The 21,162-nt window shown below is 50.9% G+C and overlaps 5 protein-coding genes across 5 annotated transcripts; 2 read left to right on the top strand and 3 right to left on the bottom strand.

The window, feature by feature from the left end:
• Window positions 1-50: 50 nt before the first annotated feature.
• BBA_06799 (uncharacterized protein) lies at window positions 51-2,687 on the bottom strand (the record flags this gene model as incomplete). Its single annotated transcript, XM_008601896.1, has 1 exon — window positions 51-2,687. One exon carries the CDS (start codon window positions 2,685-2,687, stop codon window positions 51-53), a length of 2,637 nt encoding a protein of 878 aa, XP_008600118.1.
• A 3,109-nt stretch (window positions 2,688-5,796) lies between these two features.
• BBA_06798 (phosphatidylinositol-specific phospholipase C) lies at window positions 5,797-8,158 on the top strand (the record flags this gene model as incomplete). Its single annotated transcript, XM_008601895.1, has 3 exons — window positions 5,797-5,820; window positions 5,881-7,922; window positions 7,981-8,158. The coding sequence occupies 3 exons, from the start codon at window positions 5,797-5,799 to the stop codon at window positions 8,156-8,158; spliced, it is 2,244 nt and encodes a 747-aa protein (XP_008600117.1).
• Window positions 8,159-11,286: 3,128 nt separating this feature from the next.
• Window positions 11,287-11,503, bottom strand: BBA_06797 (uncharacterized protein; the record flags this gene model as incomplete). The annotated part of the gene is made up of 2 exons (XM_008601894.1): window positions 11,287-11,422; window positions 11,472-11,503. The coding sequence occupies 2 exons, from the start codon at window positions 11,501-11,503 to the stop codon at window positions 11,287-11,289; spliced, it is 168 nt and encodes a 55-aa protein (XP_008600116.1).
• A 5,931-nt stretch (window positions 11,504-17,434) lies between these two features.
• On the top strand, window positions 17,435-17,736 carry BBA_06796 (uncharacterized protein; the record flags this gene model as incomplete). Its single annotated transcript, XM_008601893.1, has 2 exons — window positions 17,435-17,460; window positions 17,559-17,736. The coding sequence occupies 2 exons, from the start codon at window positions 17,435-17,437 to the stop codon at window positions 17,734-17,736; spliced, it is 204 nt and encodes a 67-aa protein (XP_008600115.1).
• A 2,705-nt stretch (window positions 17,737-20,441) lies between these two features.
• Window positions 20,442-21,027, bottom strand: BBA_06795 (uncharacterized protein; the record flags this gene model as incomplete). The annotated part of the gene is made up of 3 exons (XM_008601892.1): window positions 20,442-20,507; window positions 20,559-20,692; window positions 20,751-21,027. The coding sequence occupies 3 exons, from the start codon at window positions 21,025-21,027 to the stop codon at window positions 20,442-20,444; spliced, it is 477 nt and encodes a 158-aa protein (XP_008600114.1).
• Window positions 21,028-21,162: the final 135 nt, after the last annotated feature.

The raw sequence follows: 21,162 nt of genomic DNA, 5'->3' as shown, positions 1-21,162 counted from the left end.
AATCATTCATCTTCCAGGATTAATTGAAAGACACAGTCGCTAGACCTCCATTATCCCCATATCGGTGCGTTCCTATATGCCGGTGAATAGTAGCTATGTAAAACACGGTATGGTGGTCGCCACATTGAAACCTCAGAGCCCCTCCGCGTCCCATTTCGATAAACAATTGGGGGCAGATTGTCGTCTCTTTCCACAAGCACAAACGGAAATTCATCATCTTCCTCCACTGCGCCCGCTAACGTCGGACGGCGAGAGGGCAGCTGCTCGTAAAGTTCTGACAGTCGCGACTGCTCCAGAGACGTCCTGGAAGACTGCTTCTTCTGTTGCTGCCTGTTCCATTTCTCTGCCAGTTCCTGCGCGCGGCGACTGTGCGCGCTAATGGGCGCCGGTGTGAGAAGCGAGCGGTTATCATCATCGCCGTGAATGCTGGGCATGGATACTGTTTGACGAAGCGGTGAGACCTCACGGGGCTGGAAAGTCGATGATCTTGGCGCAGTTCGGCTCAAGGCCTCGTTTACGGTGAGAGGCCAAGTCACTTGACCGTCATCGCTCATAGGTGACACATACGGGCTGTCACTTTCTAGAGACTGCAGGCGCCGTTCCTTGTCGTCGTGGTGGTATGGCCTGTATTGATGCGCCATCAGAGGCGCCGTGTGGGACCGGACGTGCGATGGCATGGGCGAAAACATGCTTTGTCTGTTCCGCGGCTCTTGTGGATTCTCTTGGAAGCTTTGAGCCCCGAACCCGTTAGGAGTGGGTGCAGGAACCTTTACTGGCCTTCTCCTCTGCGGCAATTCAGGTTTCGGGGTCGGAAGAGGCTTGAACTCCGCCGTTTGGGACCGTCGTAGTTGCTCGGCTCTGACGGGCGCCTGCCTTTGCTTAGGTATGTCTCGTTCAAAGCTGACCTGTCCTCGTGGTGTTGCGCTTGCTCTGTCGAGGAGGATAGGCACTCGCTCTGAAGTCGTCTGGTATTCGTTAAAGCGATCACGGAGGGTGTGTTCCAGTTGCCGTGGAGCGCGAGGCACAGAGGGCGTTTCATCTTGTGAAGGGCGCGTACGATGCACTTGTCTGTCTGACTTGCGCCGTGCATGGACTTTATCCTTTTTGGCGGCGCTCTCCCTATTTGATGCTCCCGGGGGCACAGGCCATGGCGTTGTCGCGTCGGTCTCATCGTTATTTGCTTTGGATGCCGAGGTTGCTGGTGGCGACAAGGCGCGGGGCTTTTTCTTGCCCAACTTATGGCGCGGTCTGCTCTGGCTCCTTATCGTCGAGGTTGTAGTAGAAGCGCTTTGTTCGGATGCTGACCTTTGATGTGATGACTTATTCGTCACTGCCGTCTTGTTATTTGCCTGCAGATAACTTTTGACTCTGTTTTGTCGAATGAGATTGCGAAAAGACTGAAATGAAAGATGCGGTCCATTGCTATTATCGTTGTGCGTCGCTTTGTGTGAAGCAATGTCATCGGCAATCATGACGGGGATGAAATTATCAGAGTATACACTGGAGCTGTCGTCCGAGGTAACTCGTCTGCTTTGCCGTCTAACCAAATTAAGTTGCTCATCACCGACAACATCAATGAAAGACGGTATTCTAGCTCGTACTGTCTCAGCCGATGCTCGTGAATTCTCAGTCGAGAGTCGGCCCTGCCGCCCTCGAACAGTCTCGCTGACAGGCACCTTTTGGAGAGATCCTTCCGGGGGGCAGTCTGGAGCGATGGCAGTTAATTGCTCTATCGAAGTCGAGTCATTGGAATCTTCAATGGCATGAGAGATTGCCGGCAAAGCACGATTTGAGTCAATGCCCTCACCTGATGCAGTCGATTTGTCAATCGAGTCGCTGCCACTAACCGCGGATCCATCCATTTTCGCTTCGCCTTGCCGCATTGAAAGGGGAGAGCCATTCGTAATCCGGAGAGAGCCAAATCTTATGCTGCCAAGCTGCTTGAAGCCGGTTTCAGCAGGATTGCCGAGATCATCGAGGTCTTGGTCCTGGATAGGGGAGACGAGAAAGGTAGCAGCGTCGTTATCAGACTGGACTGAAGGACAATATGACTGATTTGCTGACAAGGTGGGCAAGTTTTGGCGATGAATGGTAGCATCAGATTCAAACTTTTCGGGCCGTGTGGCAAGGCCCGGTATTCGTTGTAGGGAGCGACGCCGATACGGGATGTAAAGTGGCAATTCTCTACTTGTGTCGGAATCGGAGGATAATGTGCGCCCAGACTCTGTTGATGAGGAGCTGCTCAGGCCAGGAGGTGATGAAAAATAAATGTCGTCGAGCCTTTGATTTTCCGCGTCATTTCCCAACTCGTCATCCTCCTTCATGCTGGCCGCCCGAGCGCTGCCTGACACGGGAGCGCTTCGGAGTGGGTGGAATGCGTCCGTGCTGTGGCGGCTGGGTCGACTCTTGTAGCAGCCAGCTGCGGCTGAGAGATCATGGCCGAGGGTATGGATATTTTTAGCTTGTTTGATGCTGGACAAGTCTCGAGACTGCAGCATGGCGAAATTTGGTACAGTCGGAATAGCATCGTCAAGCTCGTGGTAGGCACTGCCCATTGGCGTTGTCGGCATGCCAAAAGAGTCGCTCGCGCCGGCGCTTTGCACCCAACTGCTCGTCGCTCGATGCTTCGAGAGCCGCCGCCGGTATGGAGCTCTTGGCTCCTCGCATGATGACGAAGCATTGCCCATTTTGTGAGAAAAATGCTTGGCTTGCAGAGGGAATTGGGCCAGGCGGTGGCTGGTGTAGTCGCTTCAACAAACGGCGATGAAAATGCTCCCAGGCAAGCAGCCGGAAACGAAGAGTTAAAAGGTGGCAACATGCATGCATTTAGACAAACATAAAAAAGGACGACTTGATGATTCCTATAACCTATGAAACAAGCTAACTCGCTGAACGGCCATTTGAGGGGACATTCATGCATAATAGCGATGTCGTTTTCAAGGTTCTCATGCTCGGCCCCCCGTGTTGGACCCAGTGTTGCAGAATTGCCCATGTGAGAGCAGCGCGGAGCAGAGCTGTCCGAGCCATGGGTGTAGCTTTTTAGCCCCCCCCCCCCCCGGGAAGCGTTTGAACTGGTGAGTTGGGAGGCAGATTGAACGCGACTGCTCTTCAAATACCTTGATTCAGTCAGATGCGCGTTCGGGCTAGCCAGTGTTTCATCGCGTGCCTCGCCTCGATGCAAGCCCGCGCGTGGGATTGCACACTCTGGGAATATACTTTTGCAGCGACTGCTTCCTGGGTAGCCAGAAATTTCCGTTTCTATGAGCCAATTATGATCAAAAGAATTTCCAGCCCACAGAAGACGCGATATTGCGCTGACACAACCCTTTGAGTGGGAGTCTATCATGTAATACAGTTCCGACATGGCGGGTACATTTACTGACTCGGCCTGTGGTTGGCTGCAACTCATCTTGAGATTCCATTCTTCGTCCATTTCTGTCACTCGATAGGCATGGATTTACATAGGTTTAGATGCGACCTGATTGGGCCGGCGCAGCTCATCTTGCTCTGCTATCTTGTCGGTCGGTCGCGGAGGGCATATACGCCCAGTAGAGTTGGCACGATGCGAGCCCAACAAGTTTCGTGTCTCCCGACAATTTTCGCGCCTTTTCAAGAAGGCCATGTAGAGGTTCGATATATACCTGAGTTCTGATGATCGTCTGTCAGTAATAAAGGAGGCTTACACTGGCGCATCCGCAACACACATCGCCTTGTGCACCGGTGGCCGAGACGCCGCAACAGACGGAGAATAAATCCGCAGCTGGAAGTATTTACTCCAAAGAATCTTGCGGTATTGGCATATGCGTGCCGGGCTCATTCGCCCGCCTGGCTTCTCGAGGAACGAAGCGGTGACTTTCGTCTGCGGAGATGGAATACTTACTTATGCTCGGCAGATGGTGCGCTATCAGCATAATGGGACATCGAGCGGCGTTGTCGCGAAGCCCATTCGAGCAGTATATCAGTAGCAATGTCGCTTTGCTTGGCAGATGTGGTTGACTTTTGGACCCAAATCATTGTAGACCACACGATTGGCTACGCTTATTGTATTGTATGTGCAGCTATAGTGGTTGGCGATCCCCGTTCGCTCGGATGTTATAATGAGCCATAAGAATAATACCGCAGGACTGAAAATTGGCCTAGAGATATATCTCGTGGTGCTATTGCCTTGGATAAGGGGCGGGTATCTGTCGGCCTAGAATTTTGCATACGGATCGCAGAAACTAATGGGCTGGGCATCTCCCGCGTAGTCGATCACACCACCCTTGATGTTCATGACATTATATTTGTTGAGCATGGTCCTCTTTGAACGAAATTTGAAGCTGGTCTTATATTTGCCGACATTCTTTTTCCCCTGTGTATGGTGGCCTATCTTCCGTGTTGTACAACCACGGTTGCCGATGTGCACTAGGTAGGCTCAACTGGCATCAACAATTACTCGCGCACCAAAGCCGAAGGTAGTCTTTTCCGAAAACGTGTCGCCAGGATATCACAAGCTCATCTCTCCTAATCACGAGATGAGTTGTCAGGCCGGCGTATGAGCGTGGCGGATAGCAAACTGTTGAGTTGATGTGGCGAAATTGATGTTCCATCAGACCAGGCAAAGACATGGCCGAATCCCCGTAATATGACTTGAACTTTGGCTGCCTTGTCTGGACTTGATGGAATTCAGAATGAAGGTGGTGTTTGAGTATGGTGCTGTGGCTCGGTGACGAGTCGCTTTTTACGTAGCGCAGGAAGCTGACCAGATTGGTACAGTGTTTTGACGTTTTTCTCGGCGCTACCGGCGCCCGAACCCCAGTCCAGCTTGCGGCCAAAAATTTGCGATACAAAAACAAAGCGTCTCATACTGGGCTCAAGTAGAAGCCCAGAATCTATTTACTATTGGGAATTATTACAAGGTGAAAGTAGCATGCGACTTTTATTGCCATTTATGGAAGTAAAAGCTAGCACTAATACACAGTGCCAATGCTCCGCCACCAGACGTCTTATTGCGGGTTAGGCAGGGAAAGGCTTCAGGGGCATTAGCGATATGGTTGGACAGGACGATAGCTAAACCCACCGTAAAAACGGTAAGATCTGGGCCGCCGAGCAACACAGGGCTGTGTTCACTGTAAAGTCTGGAATGAATAAAATGAAGTACCTACTACCTTAGTAGGTAATGCAGGGCTCGTTTTCTCGGGGCAAGCACCCGCAACAAGGGACCAAGGTCGTGTAGCACTAAATCGCATCGTGCATTGCCAAGTGCCGACATGCATTTCGTAACCTTTCTGCTGGCTGCCTTGCTGGCTGCCTCCGTTCGCACCAGGCTTTTATCACAGTTGCCTCACGTCCATCACCCAATCACCAATTGTTGCGCTGACCAGAAGACCAAAGCCTCGTCAGCCCTCACATCCACAACATTCAGCGCTAGCCCAACGACACGGTTCGAAGCTGAACATTTTGACCGTCAGCACCGCCCCAAGTGCCCCCACTGCCCAGTGGGAAGAGCCGTCCCGTCTCGCTCGCTCCACAGCCTCATCAGCCTCGCTGCGTGCTCGTATCCATCCAAGGCCATCCGCCTTGCAATTTATCATGATGCCCTGTCTCCGTCCCGACTGAGGCTGCTTCTCACCTCGCAGCTCACACAAGACCTCTCGCATCGCATGATCGGCTGGTGCAATACACCACATCTTGCTTCCTGCGTATGAGGATGCTGCGCTGCCGCTACCCTTGATCTGCGTCAACCCCCCGCTCCAATTGCGACGTGCTCGACAACTTTCTCTACAAAAGACGCCTGGACCGCTGTCAAAGCCCATCATGCTGTTCTCTTGTGGCATATGGGTAATATAACCCCATGTTACGAAGCCTCTTATTTACAACCTACTGACCAAACGTCTCTAGCCACGCCGCAAGTCTCGCCAGGCTCGCCAGGCTCGCCCACGCGATAAGCGCACTCGTATGCGAACCATGTCGATTTTTGGTAACACACATGGCCATGCAACCGGTGCATTGCACAAAATGGTCAAGTTTACAGCATTCGCCTCCCCTGGAGCTCCACCATTGCAGGGGCAGTTCCCAGCCGATAGTCGCACGGGAACTGTCCATCTACCAGCCGATATCACCAGCGTCCTCAATGACCTTTACGATGAGCTGCGAGGAGATGATAAAGTCTTGTCCAAGACCAACTTCGAACGATTCTTGCGACAAACACAGGGCGAGACAACTGTCTGCTTGCAGGACAAAAATTACACAGTTGGCGACTTCCAAGCCACGTGGTATTTCAACTACTCCTGGGATGCTGTTGCGCCCTTGCCCGACAAGGACGTCACGCGACCATTGACAGACTACTTTATAAGTAGCAGCCACAATACTTACCTTGAAGGACACCAAGTCCTGTCCAAGAGCTCACCTCAAGCATACAAGAATGTGAGCTACACATCTATTCGAGTAGAAAGCTTGACTGACCACCTAGCCCAAAAGGTCCTGTTAAAGGGAGGCCGCTGCATAGAGATTGATGTCTGGAATGGCGAACCGGCAACTCCAAGGTCAAGCTCAAAGTCTCCAGCCATCCATCATGACCGGCAAGTGTCGAACTCTTCATTGACACATGCCTATGATGAATTTCGCGAAAACACAAAGAAATATCTTGGCAGTGCTTCGCACTCTAGAAGTGTAAGCTGCAACAGTGCGACTCTAGTTGAAGATTCACCAAAGTCGAGCGTCCACGCATTTCCCTCCACTGCAGACAAAAGTGACCGACTGCATATGCCGCAACACCCTGCTACTAGAGGACGCAGCCCTATCGCCAAGGGCGAGCCACTTGTCCGCCATGGGCCCATGCTGACCTACTACTGCGGATTTCGCGAGGTAGCTGAAGCCATTAGAGATACTGCGTTTGAGGCTAGTGACCTGCCTATCATTATCAGTCTTGAAATGCATGCGGATCTGGAGCAACAGGAAGTCATGGTCAAAATAATGGAAGAGGTGTGGCAGGAAATGCTCCTCATTGCTCCCGAAGACGACTGCGATCCTCAACATCAAGTACCGCGGCTCGAGCTGCTGCGCCGAAAGATTCTCATCAAAGCCAAGAGGGCACAACAATCTTCGTCGCAGCCTGTCATATCTATATCTGCGCCCACAACACAGGCGGAATTGGGCCACGAGTCCGAGTTGCCACAGCAAGTGGCCAACTTGGGCAAGTCAATGTCGACTTCTGCGACATCTTCTCCATCTTATGATTCGAATTCCAAGGTACTGATTCACGAGAAGCTCAAAAATCTTGCCATCTATACTCGAGGCGTCAAATTCGAGGGTCTCGACACGAAGCAAGCAACACAACCCAATCATATTTTCTCTATCAGTGAGGATGATATTCTAAATCTTGACCAGAAACATCATCGCGCCATGTTCTTGCATAACAAAAACTTCTTGATGCGGAGCTATCCGGACGGCTTCAAGAGGGTCAACAGCTCGAATTATAACCCCGCCTACTTTTGGCGCAAGGGTGTGCAAATGGTTACAATGAATTGGCAATATCCAGACGATGGCATGATGCTGAACTATGGCATGTTTGCCGACGAATTGGGCTGGGTTCTCAAACCACCTGGATATCGAAGCTCTGACACGTTGAGCCAGACGCAGCATCAAGCGGCCACTGTACACACCATGGACTTGGCTTTGACCATCTTCAAGGCGCAACACATACCCGTGAAGGGACATGGCGACGGAGCTGAACGCGACGGCGCTGCGCTACATACTTTTACCAAGGCTGAGATTCGTACGGGGAGGTTTATAGATTTCAAGAAGGATAGCACGCTCACGGACGATACCCATGCCAAGAAGACTCGTGTCTACAAATCGGATCACCCATCGTTCGGTCGAAACGGTGAAACGCTGATATTTCGTGATATTCCCAGTGTCGTGGAAGAGCTGAGCTTCTTATTGTAAGTTGGGGTGCACAAGTTACGTCACGACATGCCAGTGAACTGACGCTCAAAACAGGATCAAAATTGATGAGGTAGGAGTCACCGGTGTAATCAACTGGCCAACACGTGCGTGGGCCTGCATACGTCTGGACCGTCTCCAGCCAGGCTATCGATTTATTCAATTGATGGATATGAGTGGACATCCTGTCCCGGAAGGTCGCCTGTTTGTCAAGATAGTCAAGGCGCTTCGATGAGGCACAGACCGATCTGAGTGCCCCTACGACACCTGCATGCGCTATTACACCACCTGGGCGGGCCGCGGTGGAGTCAAACTTGTCACAACTACAGTGTAACATTATCATTATTGTATGGCTGGCTATCAATTCGGGAGTAGAGGAGCGTCGACGGGACATTGTATTTACAACAGTTTCGTATTGTCTGGCTACCGTGGTTTCTCAGAAAGGAATTAACTTTGTCATACTATGATGAGCTCATCATGGTCCGCGAACTACAAATCACCCAAATAAGCCAAATCCCGATCGACGATACCGATATCTCGTGTTTGCTATAATGGCGTTTCAAGCTACCTATTTAACCCATTTAATAAGGTTTCTTCTTTCAACGCAGGTAAAACGTAGAACAAAAAAATCATTTTGGCCGAGTTTTTCAGCTGTCATGATCTTGCCCTGTCCCTGATCCTTGCCACCACGCCTTCGGCTATTGAGAACACTGCCTCGATAAACTTTCCGAGCTGCATGTCCCGGTGATCGGCCGCATGCTTGGCATTGCACGTAGCCATCTTCATGCGTAAGACAATGAGTAGGGGTCAAGGCAAAAGTGAGAGACGGCGGGCAAGAAAAAAAAAACGAGATAAAAATTGGTGGCCTGTAAACGAGCTTTCCGAGCGAGATACCCCCCCCAGAGGCGGATCGAAACTCTAAAACTTCCCATTGTCTGGCGCCTTTGTTACCTCGAAGCAGTGAAGGAGCTCCTCCTTCCTAATATGTGCTCAAGGTTCGGTGGCGCATGAAGAAAGATGGGCTATGTCGCTGTCCTCTTGGTAATCCCTCTTCCCTCTCTCCCTGTCGCGTATTTTCGCTTCTCCCAATACCCGATGTAACAATCCGGAGGGACGGATCGCCATGCTTACCCTTTTCCGCATGCCGAGAGGTCTTTCCGTGCCCGCCCCGTAAATGGTCCCGAAACTGGTTCCAAAGTCTCTGTCCAGGTCAACCTATGAAATACTCAGAGATGGCCACATAACTACCTCTTTCTTCCGCGTTTGACCCCCTTCCTATCCCCTTAAATTACCCCATCACTCCCCTGACACGCGGCGAGATGAGTCAAATACGCGTCTTTGAGGAGTCAACATGTCGAAATGACGTTGAGCAGCCACGACCATGCAATAATACTTCCAACAGCCACAGAAGCCAGAGAAAAAAAGCAAACATGATAAACGCCAGTCATCCGGGAGGCCGAAGCGCCAAGCCGTGGTACTGGTCGTTTGGCTTGCGTCCGCCCCTCCCCTTTTCTGGCAGAAGAGTGATTGAAAAAAAAAGCAATTTGTCAAGGCTGCACATCATACATGCACAAGCAAAAGCCTCTCTGCGCTCAGCTCGGAGAAGAGGCGGTTGGTCTCCCCGGGCAGGGGTGCCAGCCACGCAATGAAGACGACAACGAGCATCTCAGTCCGCATTTTCGACCCCTTCTCTTTTTGTTCCTATCAAGCTCCGCCTAGGCTTGTCCTTGGTGGATGGAAACTTATTCTCTCCCCTTTCTTTTTCTTTTTCTTTTTCTTTTTCCCTTTCTGTTGTCTCTTCCGCATATCCAAGTTCATCCCAAATACGGATGCGTTCCACATTCTTGGTGTTATCGCTGGGGCCCGGGGCCCAAGTTTGCGGGACCCCGTTTCCACTCTCCAAAGTCAGTTCCGTTCCCCGACCTTGGATCCAATGATTCCTGGGCCATCCCACTTCAACGTTGCAAGGCAAGGTCGTATATTTACCCGCCAGGCTGTACTACCTGTGGATCACTGTGTGGGCTTCGAAACTTACTTCTCCCCGCGTAGTCAACATGAGAGAACAACAGCTGTATACATTGCTCTGTGTACCAGAGGTTGAGTTCGACGGTTCGAGCCAGACGAGGCGGGGAGATGTCCGAGAAGCTGCGTCTCGTCGGCCGGTGGCAGGGGCTCCTGAAATATCAGTTGTGGTTGGTTGTGAGCTTGAAGAGAGAGAACTTGCTTCGCTTCCTTCTTGGTGCTCTCGCTCACGATGGAACGACACTTCAAGTAGCCCTGAGTAGCCCTGTAGCCATCGCTGTACGACTTGTGCCCTGTGGACCTTGCTTCCATCTAAACTTTAGTGTTGTGTGTGTTTCCTCCCAACACCCGACGCTGCCATGAATATGAGGTCTGTTGGGTATGTTGTCTTGCTAACATCTTGAGGGGGTGGAACGCACACCGCAATGGCTAGCCCTCATTGCATCGAATTTTGATCACGAACGGCCCAATGAGCTCATCTGCACTCCAAACCTGCAGTTTCAGGTATACTCCGAGAAAGTTTTGCTGCAGTCTTGAGTATGTGAGCAGAGTTCTTAACACTCGCAACGACCGAAGACGCGCAGGCTTGCGGGGAGCTTAAGCTCAAGGTGCCGGGACAAGAAGCGGTCACGTATTGAAACACGTCAGTACCTGACCGGGGATACGAGGACGAGCCGGCAAATCCCAGCGAATACATGAGCTACAATCTTTGTGTTCCATGAACCGTGAGCTATCACTATACTCAGACCGATATGTGGCCGTGCCACTGCAGCAGCAGGCGCGCCGAGATCGCTCCTCGAGCGAGGTTACACTGCTTCCCGAACGAGATCGGATCTTTGTGCTCCCATCAATACCTGGAGTACACATCGACCGGGGTTTGGATCGCAGGAACACCCCAACCCTAGCCCGCTTGTCTGACGCATCGGCCACACAATCCACAATGGAGCGGCTGCATTTCGTAACTAATGAATGATACTGGGCACTGAGTCGAAGAAGAGGAAAAAAAGAAATGTCGTGCCGCGAGCCAGGCTAGGCGGTCCCGAAATGCTGACCGACGCGAAGTTGCTCGACGCTTGGTGTGTTCTGGAGCATTACGCGTTATCCCATATTCGACATGACGCTCATCAGCCAGCCATCAACGAGCCATGTTTGTCATTACTGACTGCATATATCGTCATTGGACCGACTGCATACCTGCTTTTCATGGTAACACATGGCCGAAGAGGCTTGGCCGGGTATGGCCTCACCGCCCTTCTCCATCGGCACAAGGCGCGCCATGAGACTGGCGCTTTTTTCTTTTCTTTTTCTTTTCTTTTTTTTTGGCCAGACGAGAAATAGCAGTTAGACCAGGGCGACATTCAATTTGACAAGCAGGCCGGTCCATTGACGGTACTGGTGAAACCGGCTCGATGCGGTGGAGCAGGTCTTGGCCGCTCGTAGATTTGACAAGGCCCGACGAGACGGAGCTGCGCCAAAGCTAGTAGGCGAAACAAGGGACGTTACTACGTCACCACTAACGTGCTTACCAGAGTTTCGGTGCCAGTCGCTCGGCATTCATTATTTTAAGTTAGAGATCAGCATGCTGACCAAACAAGACGAAAAACTTGCAAAGGCGCGGTAAGGAGCCGAATGCAGCAGCTTGTCTGACGTTGTTGCTTCTTATCATATTCGAATATTCCTTCACCCCTACCGCCAGCATACTTCAGCTCAGCGTCATGCAATGACGTTGACTCCGAAGAAATGGTACTTGCAGTATGTATCATTGAAAGCTGTAGTGATTCGCTATTCGAGCTTACATGTTGCTGGAGGCTTGCATCTAATGGGTACGCTATTGAAAATGGCATAACTTTGCAGTTGCAGACAATGTCTCACGATTTATGATCGCAGCCCTGTGGGATTACACAGTCTATTTATTTTATTCTATTTATTTATTAATTTATTAGCACAGAGCGATACCGGCTATAAGTTGCGAGTTCTACTTTTGTGGGGCCGTTTGAGGCACACATTTATTACAGCGGCTCAGTGTTTGAACATTTTGGACTGATGACGGCGATCTGAAGAGCCACGTACATACTAATTTGATACTGCACGGAATACGGCAGCTCCGTAACTCTCGAGTCTGTTAGTTGCAGCAACAACTCAAGTGCAAGTCGGTGCGATCCTTGTTTTGCTCGCGACGGAGTCAGATCAAGTCTAGTAGATCTTCTCACTGACTAACAAGTAAGTCTTTCTTTGTGTTCGGACCAACGAGTAGAGGCAGACAATACGGATGGGTAACTACGCCGACAACGTCGGGTGAGATTAGCGCATAGGGTTCCTCTTTCATGTGAAAAAAACATGCATCATGACAGCGCATCATGACTTTTTTCTGCTCTCCACGGAGATACGGGGTGCTACATGGTATCCCACTCACGAGGCGGAAACACTGATTTGTTGGTGCGCACTGCGCATGCAACGAAAGGGCGCAAGATGTACGCCTCTGTGGAGGCCGGGAAAGCAGAAACCTTGCACCTGCATCAAGATGGATATCAGTAAATATACTCGGTAGCTCAACGACCTACTGTATGTTGTCGTTTACGCCACCGAGACTGCGTGATGCGTGGTCCTGCAACGGCTATTGGACAATGTGCTTGAGGCTTCCCATGTGGATTGACATGACTGCACCGAAGAGCTGAAAATATAGAAATTTATAGTCAACAAAAACCTCCGAAGGTGCCGTACAGGGTTTGATGTTGGACAGTCGCAGCCAAGAGAGTTTGAGGCCTCAGGGCGTAGGGTCTAGTTCCTTGGCACAGCTCGCTAATAGAACCGTAGCATCTGTCACTGTGTGCCTACATGTTGTCAATATGTACTTTGGATAGCTGGCACACGTAATTATGAAAAAAAGAAAGCAAGGCAGGCGTCAGATGAAATGCAGACTGAACCACACAGCGTTGTGGCTGGGACCAGCACGCAACACAAGAAACCCCAATGATGCTACCTGGGGGGGCCCAAAGTTTTGCGGCCAACAAAGTTGTTTGAACCAGAACAAGGTACAGAAGCGATGAGGCGGTGTGACATGATCTTGTGCGACTCGCACAGATCTGGCGGTGATCGCTTTTCATCAGGCATGTGTGCACATCAGGTGAAACGAGGATGGGTTGAGGTTTCTGGTGAGACATTGACGAGAGCCGCCGTGTGGATTCGTCATGCACGTCCCTGCCTGTGAGGTTGCGACTTGCGAAAGGCAACGAGGGTCCATCTGGTCTTTGTGTGTCTGAGTCGTTAGTGTTGGTTCGGCAAGGAATGTCGGCCATATTTCTTCGGCTCGTTTTGTAATTGAGACTATGCTGTTAGAAGTAATAAGGCTTTATACAATGAGTATGGTACGGGGCCATTTTAGTAGTATTAGTAATGGTTATCAAGTCCGTCTAGTACTCGAGTTGAAGAAGTGAAATATCAAGATGTAGATTGGTTATCCTTCAGCCAGTATTTCATAATCAACAGGCCATAGCAAAATCTATTTAGGCAAGCTATAACAAGGTACTCATATTAGTACGTATAAGAAAGTAGGGGGTGTTTTAGGCCAATAAGAGGTCTGTATCTGAAACAAGGTAGGCATAACCGCCAGAGACTGCGTGCAACACATACCAACGGTCGGCTTATGCGATGAAGCTTTCAAAAGGGAAAAAAAAATTGAGAAAGTGCAGACTTTGCCAGCAAAGACTGCTCAATCGCCTCACATGATGGGCATTCGCGTGCCAGTCGAGGCTGTTCCAGCGTGGCTGGCACCTGGCTGACGCACTGTAATTCTCATCAGCTCGCCAGCAGAACGGCAATCATATGACTGTGTATGGAGTACAGCAACGGTACAAAGATGAGTTGCGTGAGATGCAGGTGAATATATTGAGACGTATGCATTGGGTGTGGCTCCCTCCAGCCACTTTTCGCTACCCGGCCAAAGCGACCTGCACTCTGCAGTCTTGATAATCAATCAGTGCACAGCCGGGCGGCAAGTATGTATGTATGTAGGCTCAAGCCTTGATGCGCCCAAGGATCAACAAGCCAATAACCGTCCGCCGTTTGCTGCTAATGTCTCTGGCCAGACTTGACCATGAAAAATCCCAGCTGAGAGCGGCGATCATGATTAGGCAGTTTGGCAATGAGTTATTCCACCTGTTAGTTTTTTTTTTTTTTCTGTGCTAGCCGGGGTAATCAACTCGGTGCTCCGTCTCTGCTGCCAGTCTTCCCCGATTTCCACGTACCCATGTCTGCTACCTCTCATCATCGTGATCAGCCTGCTGCAGTCTGGCCCGCATTGCGATAGACTGCAAAGGTCGAGGAGAAACACCAGTTTCAAGGCAAGCCAGCTGAATTGCCCTACGGCAAGGTCGTATCCAAACCATCACTGGCGCGTAGAATAGGGGGACGCTAAAGGAGCAGAAAGATGGCAACCCTCCACTGTAACTGCCTTACCGACCGTCTGGTTGAGGCTTTGACACCCAATCGATGCTCCAGGGCCGCCCCGCTCCCGAAATCCGACCTCAAATTGACGTCTTAGTGGATATGGGCTGCTCGGTAGGACAATACGGCAAGTTGATGGTTGGCTGGTGGCGGGTGCTGATGCGAGGATGAGCAGTGCGTGCATAATGAGCTCGACTTTCTCGCTGGCAATGTACTCAACGGCCATCTCGATCCCATACGAATTGATGTTGACTTTTTTTTTCCGTGGCTGCAAAAGGGCTTTGATCGTGGCTTGTTGTGTCTTTCGGAAAAGCAGCAGACTTTGCCGGTAGCTTCATCTCGCTGACGTTTTGGCAAGACAGCCACCAGGTGCATGGACGATCAAAGAAGAGAGGGCGCCGGGTTTCAAAACCCGAGTACGGAGCAGGCTCTGGCAAATTCGCCGATTCAGCCAGCCTCGATATCGACAGAGGTTCTAGTTACTCATGTCTACTCTGGAGGTAATTGATCATTGTCGACAACATTCTCGCACAGACGTGGCGTTGGTGCTCTGAGCCGCCGTCAACAACGAGTAGCCAGTCTCAGCTCCAGTAGGTTTGAGCCTACAGGAACAACAGCAAGAACAATTGCCCTGGAGCGCTGCCTTGATAAAGATTGAGCGGTAAAAGCGACAATGGTAGCTTCCCAGTGGCGAGCCAGGTGCGTGCGTGCGGGCAGTGTGCTCGTTGACCAGCGTCACACAAAAGCCGTGCTCAATTGCCTGTTCCGTCACCGTTCGGCTACTAGTTAAGGAGTTGGCACCGGTTCGTGCGGAGGCAAGAGTATGCGTGCAACGTTGACGCCCTACCAGCGACACAAAGCATACAAGGTACTTACTTCTGTACAAAGGAAAGGATGCGCTCTTACGAGACGAAGTTACGAGAAGCAGGGTAACCCTCCACACCGCACATTGTTTCCATTGACTTCTTTGTCTTCATAATTCGAGCTAGGCTGTTGCTAGATGAGACTGCCATCAAAGGCTGCCAGAGATCGGCGCAATAGAGACTTATCCCCGGTTACCCAGACATGACCACAAATTATGTATGACTTGACAAGATGTTGCAACTTATTAATCTTGTCTTTTGGCAAAAATTTTTTCGATGTAGCGAATACGTCGAGGATTGCGAACCAGTACGCCCAGCCTCACATTGTCGTAGATGCCTCTCCTCGCAGCTCAGCTGTGACTTAACGTCTTGATTGACCCATCTCACATTTGTTTGAAATTGTGCTATTTTTACTTGATCGCTTTTCTCCGTCTCATTGTTGCAAAAATGCCATGTCTCGCATTAGGGCTTTTTCTCGTTTCCTCTATTCGACGTACTTGTTTCCGCACTTACATTGAACAGGGGGGGGGGGGGAGGGGAGGAGGAGGAGGGGAGCCACCACCCGGTGCTCCCCAAGCTAGTGTTATAGTGCTGGCTGCCAATGTCCCGGCAGCTCAGTAATCCGGTCCGGCAACAAGAGAAAGAGTTGATATGGAGCAGGCGATTGCCTAGTGGCTTTTGAGGCTTTGCGGCTTGCAGCTGGAGAGTCCTCTCTGCCCTGGCACTTGACCCAGGCCTTGATCGTGTTATCCACCCATTCGTGTATCCCCTGGTTGCGTCTCTTTTGTTCTGGTGCTACATACAGTCTTGCTCCAGAAGATTCATTATAATTTTTACTTTTTTAATTTTTTTTTTTTTCCTTTTTTCTTCTCCCTGGCCCTGGTCGACTTGTCAGCTCTACCGGTGCAATCGAAATCGGGGTCGCTCCATCTCAACGAACAGAGACAACACAAGTAACTCGTGAGGATTTCGTAGGCATGGCTCAAAATAGTAATTTTTGCGGTTGGTTACCCTCTCTCTCCTTCACTTCAGCCCCCCTCCCCCCTTCCTCCCAGCTGTACCTCCCAGCTGCACTCCGTACGTGGTGCTTTCTTCCTTGCTCCTGTATACAACTGGCTTCTTGTAGACAAGTTACCTAGCTGCAGCTGATGGCCGGTTTTGAAGGCTTTGTGTGTGACTGCTGCATGGGTGTGTGCATGCGACCACGCCCGCAACTAACTAGTACCGAATTCCAGGGTCAAGGTCTCTCGCCATCGGGTGTACCAAGATCTGCGTAACATGCAGCGCCATGCTGCACAAGCACCATGTTTCGCAACCGATTCCGGACTCGGGACCAGCGCTCTGGGTTTGCGTAACACCAAGATGCACAGCCGATCGAGCAACACAGATCTCAATGTACCAGAGATGAATTTCATCCCAGTGCACCATCTCGTGTCCCCTCATCACACGACAATGACCGTCTCGCCGCCTTTTCTCCTCGCATATGCCCTTGCCACACACACAACGACACAAAGTTCAAACTAGTTGACCAATAGCCGACAGCGTCTCACAGTGAGATGACACGTCTTGCTCCAGACACACGGCTCCGCTCGCCGCCCCGAGACCTCGGCCGCCGCCCGCTTGGCTCCCGATCTTCAGATACCTTGTCCAGTCCACTCAATCCCCAATCCCTGGGACCGTCGTCCATTCCTGTCACACCTGGTCCCAGGAGCCTGGGTTCCACCGCGCTTAATGACCCGAAAGGCCGTGTCCCAATCCCAAGCCGACTGCCTCGTCGTGTCTCTATGTTTTTTTTACCCTTTTTTTTCTTTCCTTTTTTGCTTTTAGTCGCAATTCGCAAACCCATAAATGGCATCGGCCCCCACTACCATGGCATCCGACAACAACCTGCTTGGCCCATTGTCAACCTACTTCAACAACCTACTGTTCTACAGTTGTTGCTCTTATCGAATCTTGCTTGGTAGCAATCTCTCCTTGTTCAGCTTCTTTTGCTCTTGAAAATTCTCTTTATCCACCACTTTAAAGCTGTGCTCAGCTCAGACAAACTTTTTCGTTATTCTGACATCACAACATACATACAATGGTTCCACCCCGCTGCGTCGCCATGACCCTACCTTGCCTTGGGTGGGAAGAGCAGAGCGAGCCACGCAATGCTTCCCAGATACCTGACGTGATTGGTATTCATGGAATCATATCTCTTGGACCCAAGGTTAGTTACATTTAAGCCCTGCGACCTGTTTATGCTGCATGCGACAGCATGCGCCTGTCTCGAAACCTGGACTGACGAGGCCCTCTCACGCGCCACAGATTCCCGGTACTAGATGCCCAACTTGCGCCTTGGATGGAAAGGAAGTTTGGGTCATTCCAGGTCGCTGCTGCGGCTATTGCGGAACTCCTTGCGACAGTCTTGAGCTTCTCCATTAATGATGCTCCCGCCGCCGCAGCGTCCTGTGACGAGCGGCTGGCTGACCTGTCCGCCCTATGAGACAGGAACGGTTCGAATACTCACGAACCAACAACAAGGGATACAGTTTACGGCGTGGGATTGCGCAATGAACTCTCTTGATTCACCACGTTTGCGCCAAGTCGATCGTCACTGGCGACGACTCGGAGGCACCTACAAGGACAGTCAGCAATACATCCTTGAATGTTGACGAGCCTTGGCGCTGTCATGCCTTGAACAGAGTCAGAGATGGCTCATGGGCACTTTGACACTGGATGAAGCCCTACAGCTTATGTTTGCCCCGTTGAGACGGTACTATTATTGCCCACGACACCATCGAAAGAGCGGCACCCGGTACAGTACATAAAGCCAGCCAACCAATATTGACGATTTGATGAAACAGCGCATCCTTTTCGGCGCCAAAAGACAACGGCGAAGCTAGTTATTGGCAGGCTTTCTTTTGCGCAATGCAACCAGCTGGAGCCTGGCGATGGCATGGGAATGCGCCACCTGAGACAACCCCTGTAACCACCACATACAGCGCCGAGAGCGGCCTGGTGTGCTTGGCCCTTGGGTTGGGTCAGAGAATCATCAAGCGAGCGAAAAAGGCGAAGTCTATTCATCGTATCATTTTCAAGCCCTCAGTCATGCGTGCCGGGGTTACGACATCTTTGCACGTCCAATCTCTGCTCCTAGTGGCGCGACTCTACCCAAAACCTTCTTTTGCAGAGGTCTTTGCTGTTGGCAAGATGCAGGCCAGTGGGGAGGGGGGGGGCCATTGCCTCCCCCCACTGTGATGGCCTCTGCGTAATTATCGAGATGCGCACAATAGCTGTACTCCGTACAGGCAGGGCTGTCGTCGATGCAGGCATGGGAATGCATTGGTGCTGTGCCGCCCCGTAGCGTACACATGTACTCTTCTGCGGACCGCTCAAGCTTCAGGGTTATCAAGACAGCCAGAAAAGGCCCTAGACTGGGCAAGCCATCTTGCTATAAAGGCAAGATGGGGATTTAAATACGTTTTCTGAATTTGTATTGGAGATTTGCTATGAAACATTCCAGCCGGCCGGGTTCGACAGGCCACAATTGAAATGGAGTGCCCCATGAGATACGAACTATAAAACCGACTATAAAACAATATACTATTGTATTTCCAGATTCCTCGTTGCAAATACTCTCCGGTAGTGACTATTGAAAAAACATTGCTTGCTATAGTTGCGCATATCGACAGTGACGTTTGAAAGAGTCGAGTTTCCTGATTGAAACATACTCGTGAGCCACTGCTCTCAAACTGCGTGTGCAGTCGTGAATCGCTTAGGTACAGAGTAACTGCCAAGTATACATACAAGGGCTGTCGGGAAACGCCCGAAGAGGTTCGAGCAAGAGAATGCCCAACTACATGCATGGGGTTGCGATGACTGCGACGGCGGGCCAAGTGTGGAAGCTGCAGTACAACTGGACTTTTATCGTCGAGTCAAGAAATTGTCATTTATTATTGATCAGAGCGAGAGAATCTTGGCGCTAGCGGGTTGAGGACAACAGAGGAAGCCTGCAAGCTGACAACCAATGCCAACCATGCAACATAGATTCGCACACACTAATTAATCAAAGCCACATCCAGAGTCCCTCGGAAGCCTCACCTTTTTTGCCGTTTTATTTTTTTTTTTTTTATTTTTTTCGAATCGGGCCGTGGCGCAAGATGGTGCCAGGGTCTCGCCAACTTGAAGCGCAATATCCTCGATGTTATACCCACCGCGGACGCCTCTCGAATGTACCCATTAATACAGGCACTGATAAGTTGCGAGATTATTACTATGATCTGGCAAGCGTTATGGGGCGTCCTCCGCATACAACTCCATAATAATTAAAAGCGAACCAGAATGCGGGCGTCTGGGTTTCCTCTGCCCATGTCCACAGGACGTTGAGACCACATGATCTTCTGCGACGCTGCTGGGGGGTGTGTGCTGGAGCAGCTTGTAAGTTGAAACTACTCGAAGGCCCTAATGCTGAAAGAAGAAAGGTGGCGGCACACTGCGCAGCGATAAGTTGTTGACCCAAGACCAGACAAAGCCCAAATGGCATATTCGTACAGCTGTCCCCGGCTCTCGAGGCCAACAAGAGTTTGATATGGGGGGTTTTACTTGGCGCGCCGCTATGCCGCACAGCGAAAAACCTGCACTGGCGTGTGCATGAGCAATTGAAACCGTTTAATATGTCCCGTGTCTGATTGATCCTTGATGGTTCCTACTAGTATCTGCTTGCTCGGCAATTGTCCGCGATCGGACGCCAAGTTCATGTACTGGGAACGCGACAAGTGAAGCCTGCTGTTGCTGATGATTATCACGAAACATACCGTTTGTTGCATTGTTTTTCCTAATGTCTTGGCGGCTATCGACCCTCCTTGCTGCCCAAGGAACCCGTAAACGGTTTCAAATCAAGACTGATAAATGAAACGATGACAGGAAACGCTCATGCGGTGTGAAATATCTGCCGCAGCGCTGCGTGCCCTGGAAAAGTAGAGGAAATTTCCGCTCCTTTGAGGGTTCATTCCATCATGTCGGTACCACACTTGCACGCAGACAAAGCCCTTTGCTTTTTCTTTTTTTTTTTTCTGGGATTAGACAAGCCCCGGCAACTCGGGTATCCTTCATCTGTTCCTACCTTTGCCCCCTCCCGCGGCACTCTCTCCACTTTGCTAGCATGAGGAAAAAAAAAAGAAAAAGTGACGAGTTCTTTAAGCCCTGGTCTCAAGGTGCTGGTTGGATGCCACCAACCCCTCTTGGCTCACAATGCATCAACAACAGACCTGTTTCCTGAAAATGAAACAAGCACGAAGAAAGTACCTAAAGCCCGAGTCAACACACCATTGGCTGCCATTTTCCCCCCATAATTTCGCCCGGTAATACCTGGACTGACGCTGCAAGCCTCAAAACCCACCCGCTCTTCTCTTCCTTGCCCACTGGAGGCCCTTCATGTTTCCGCTTATTGCCATGTCTCGCTATATTGCCCGTTCAGACCTACACATCCGAATCTAACAACGACTCCGCACATCTCACCTTTCTCTGTTCTTGTTGTCTCCCCATCGGCGCGCCACCAATGGACCACTCCGTTGCTCCCCATGTCCATTCCACCAGGGACCTCGTTTGCTCCTCTTCTCTCTGTCCTCGTCGCGCCACGTCCCACACTGTCGCCGAGTGGGAGCGAATCTATCTGCCACCATGTGCTGCTCCATTTCTGCCACCCCATGCTTCTGGTCCCATCAATTATCGACCCGCAAGACTCAAAGCCACTTGACCCGCTTGCGCTGATTGGGTGTTGCTCAGCTCTTGACATCTTGGCGGCGCCCAAGTTCCCGGTTCAGTAGCTCAGCCTCTTCTTTCCTCTCGCTCCAGAGTCAGCTTGATGGGAAATAGAAAAGTGGACAAGGCGAGATCCTCTTCTTATCATGGTCTTTTGTTAGCAATCGGA

This window comes from Beauveria bassiana (assembly GCF_000280675.1).
Source record: "Beauveria bassiana ARSEF 2860 unplaced genomic scaffold BBA_S00020, whole genome shotgun sequence".
NCBI lineage: Eukaryota > Fungi > Ascomycota > Sordariomycetes > Hypocreales > Cordycipitaceae > Beauveria > Beauveria bassiana.
The sequence above is the reverse complement of the archived record's forward strand: the minus strand, read 5'-3'. Positions and strand labels throughout refer to the sequence as shown.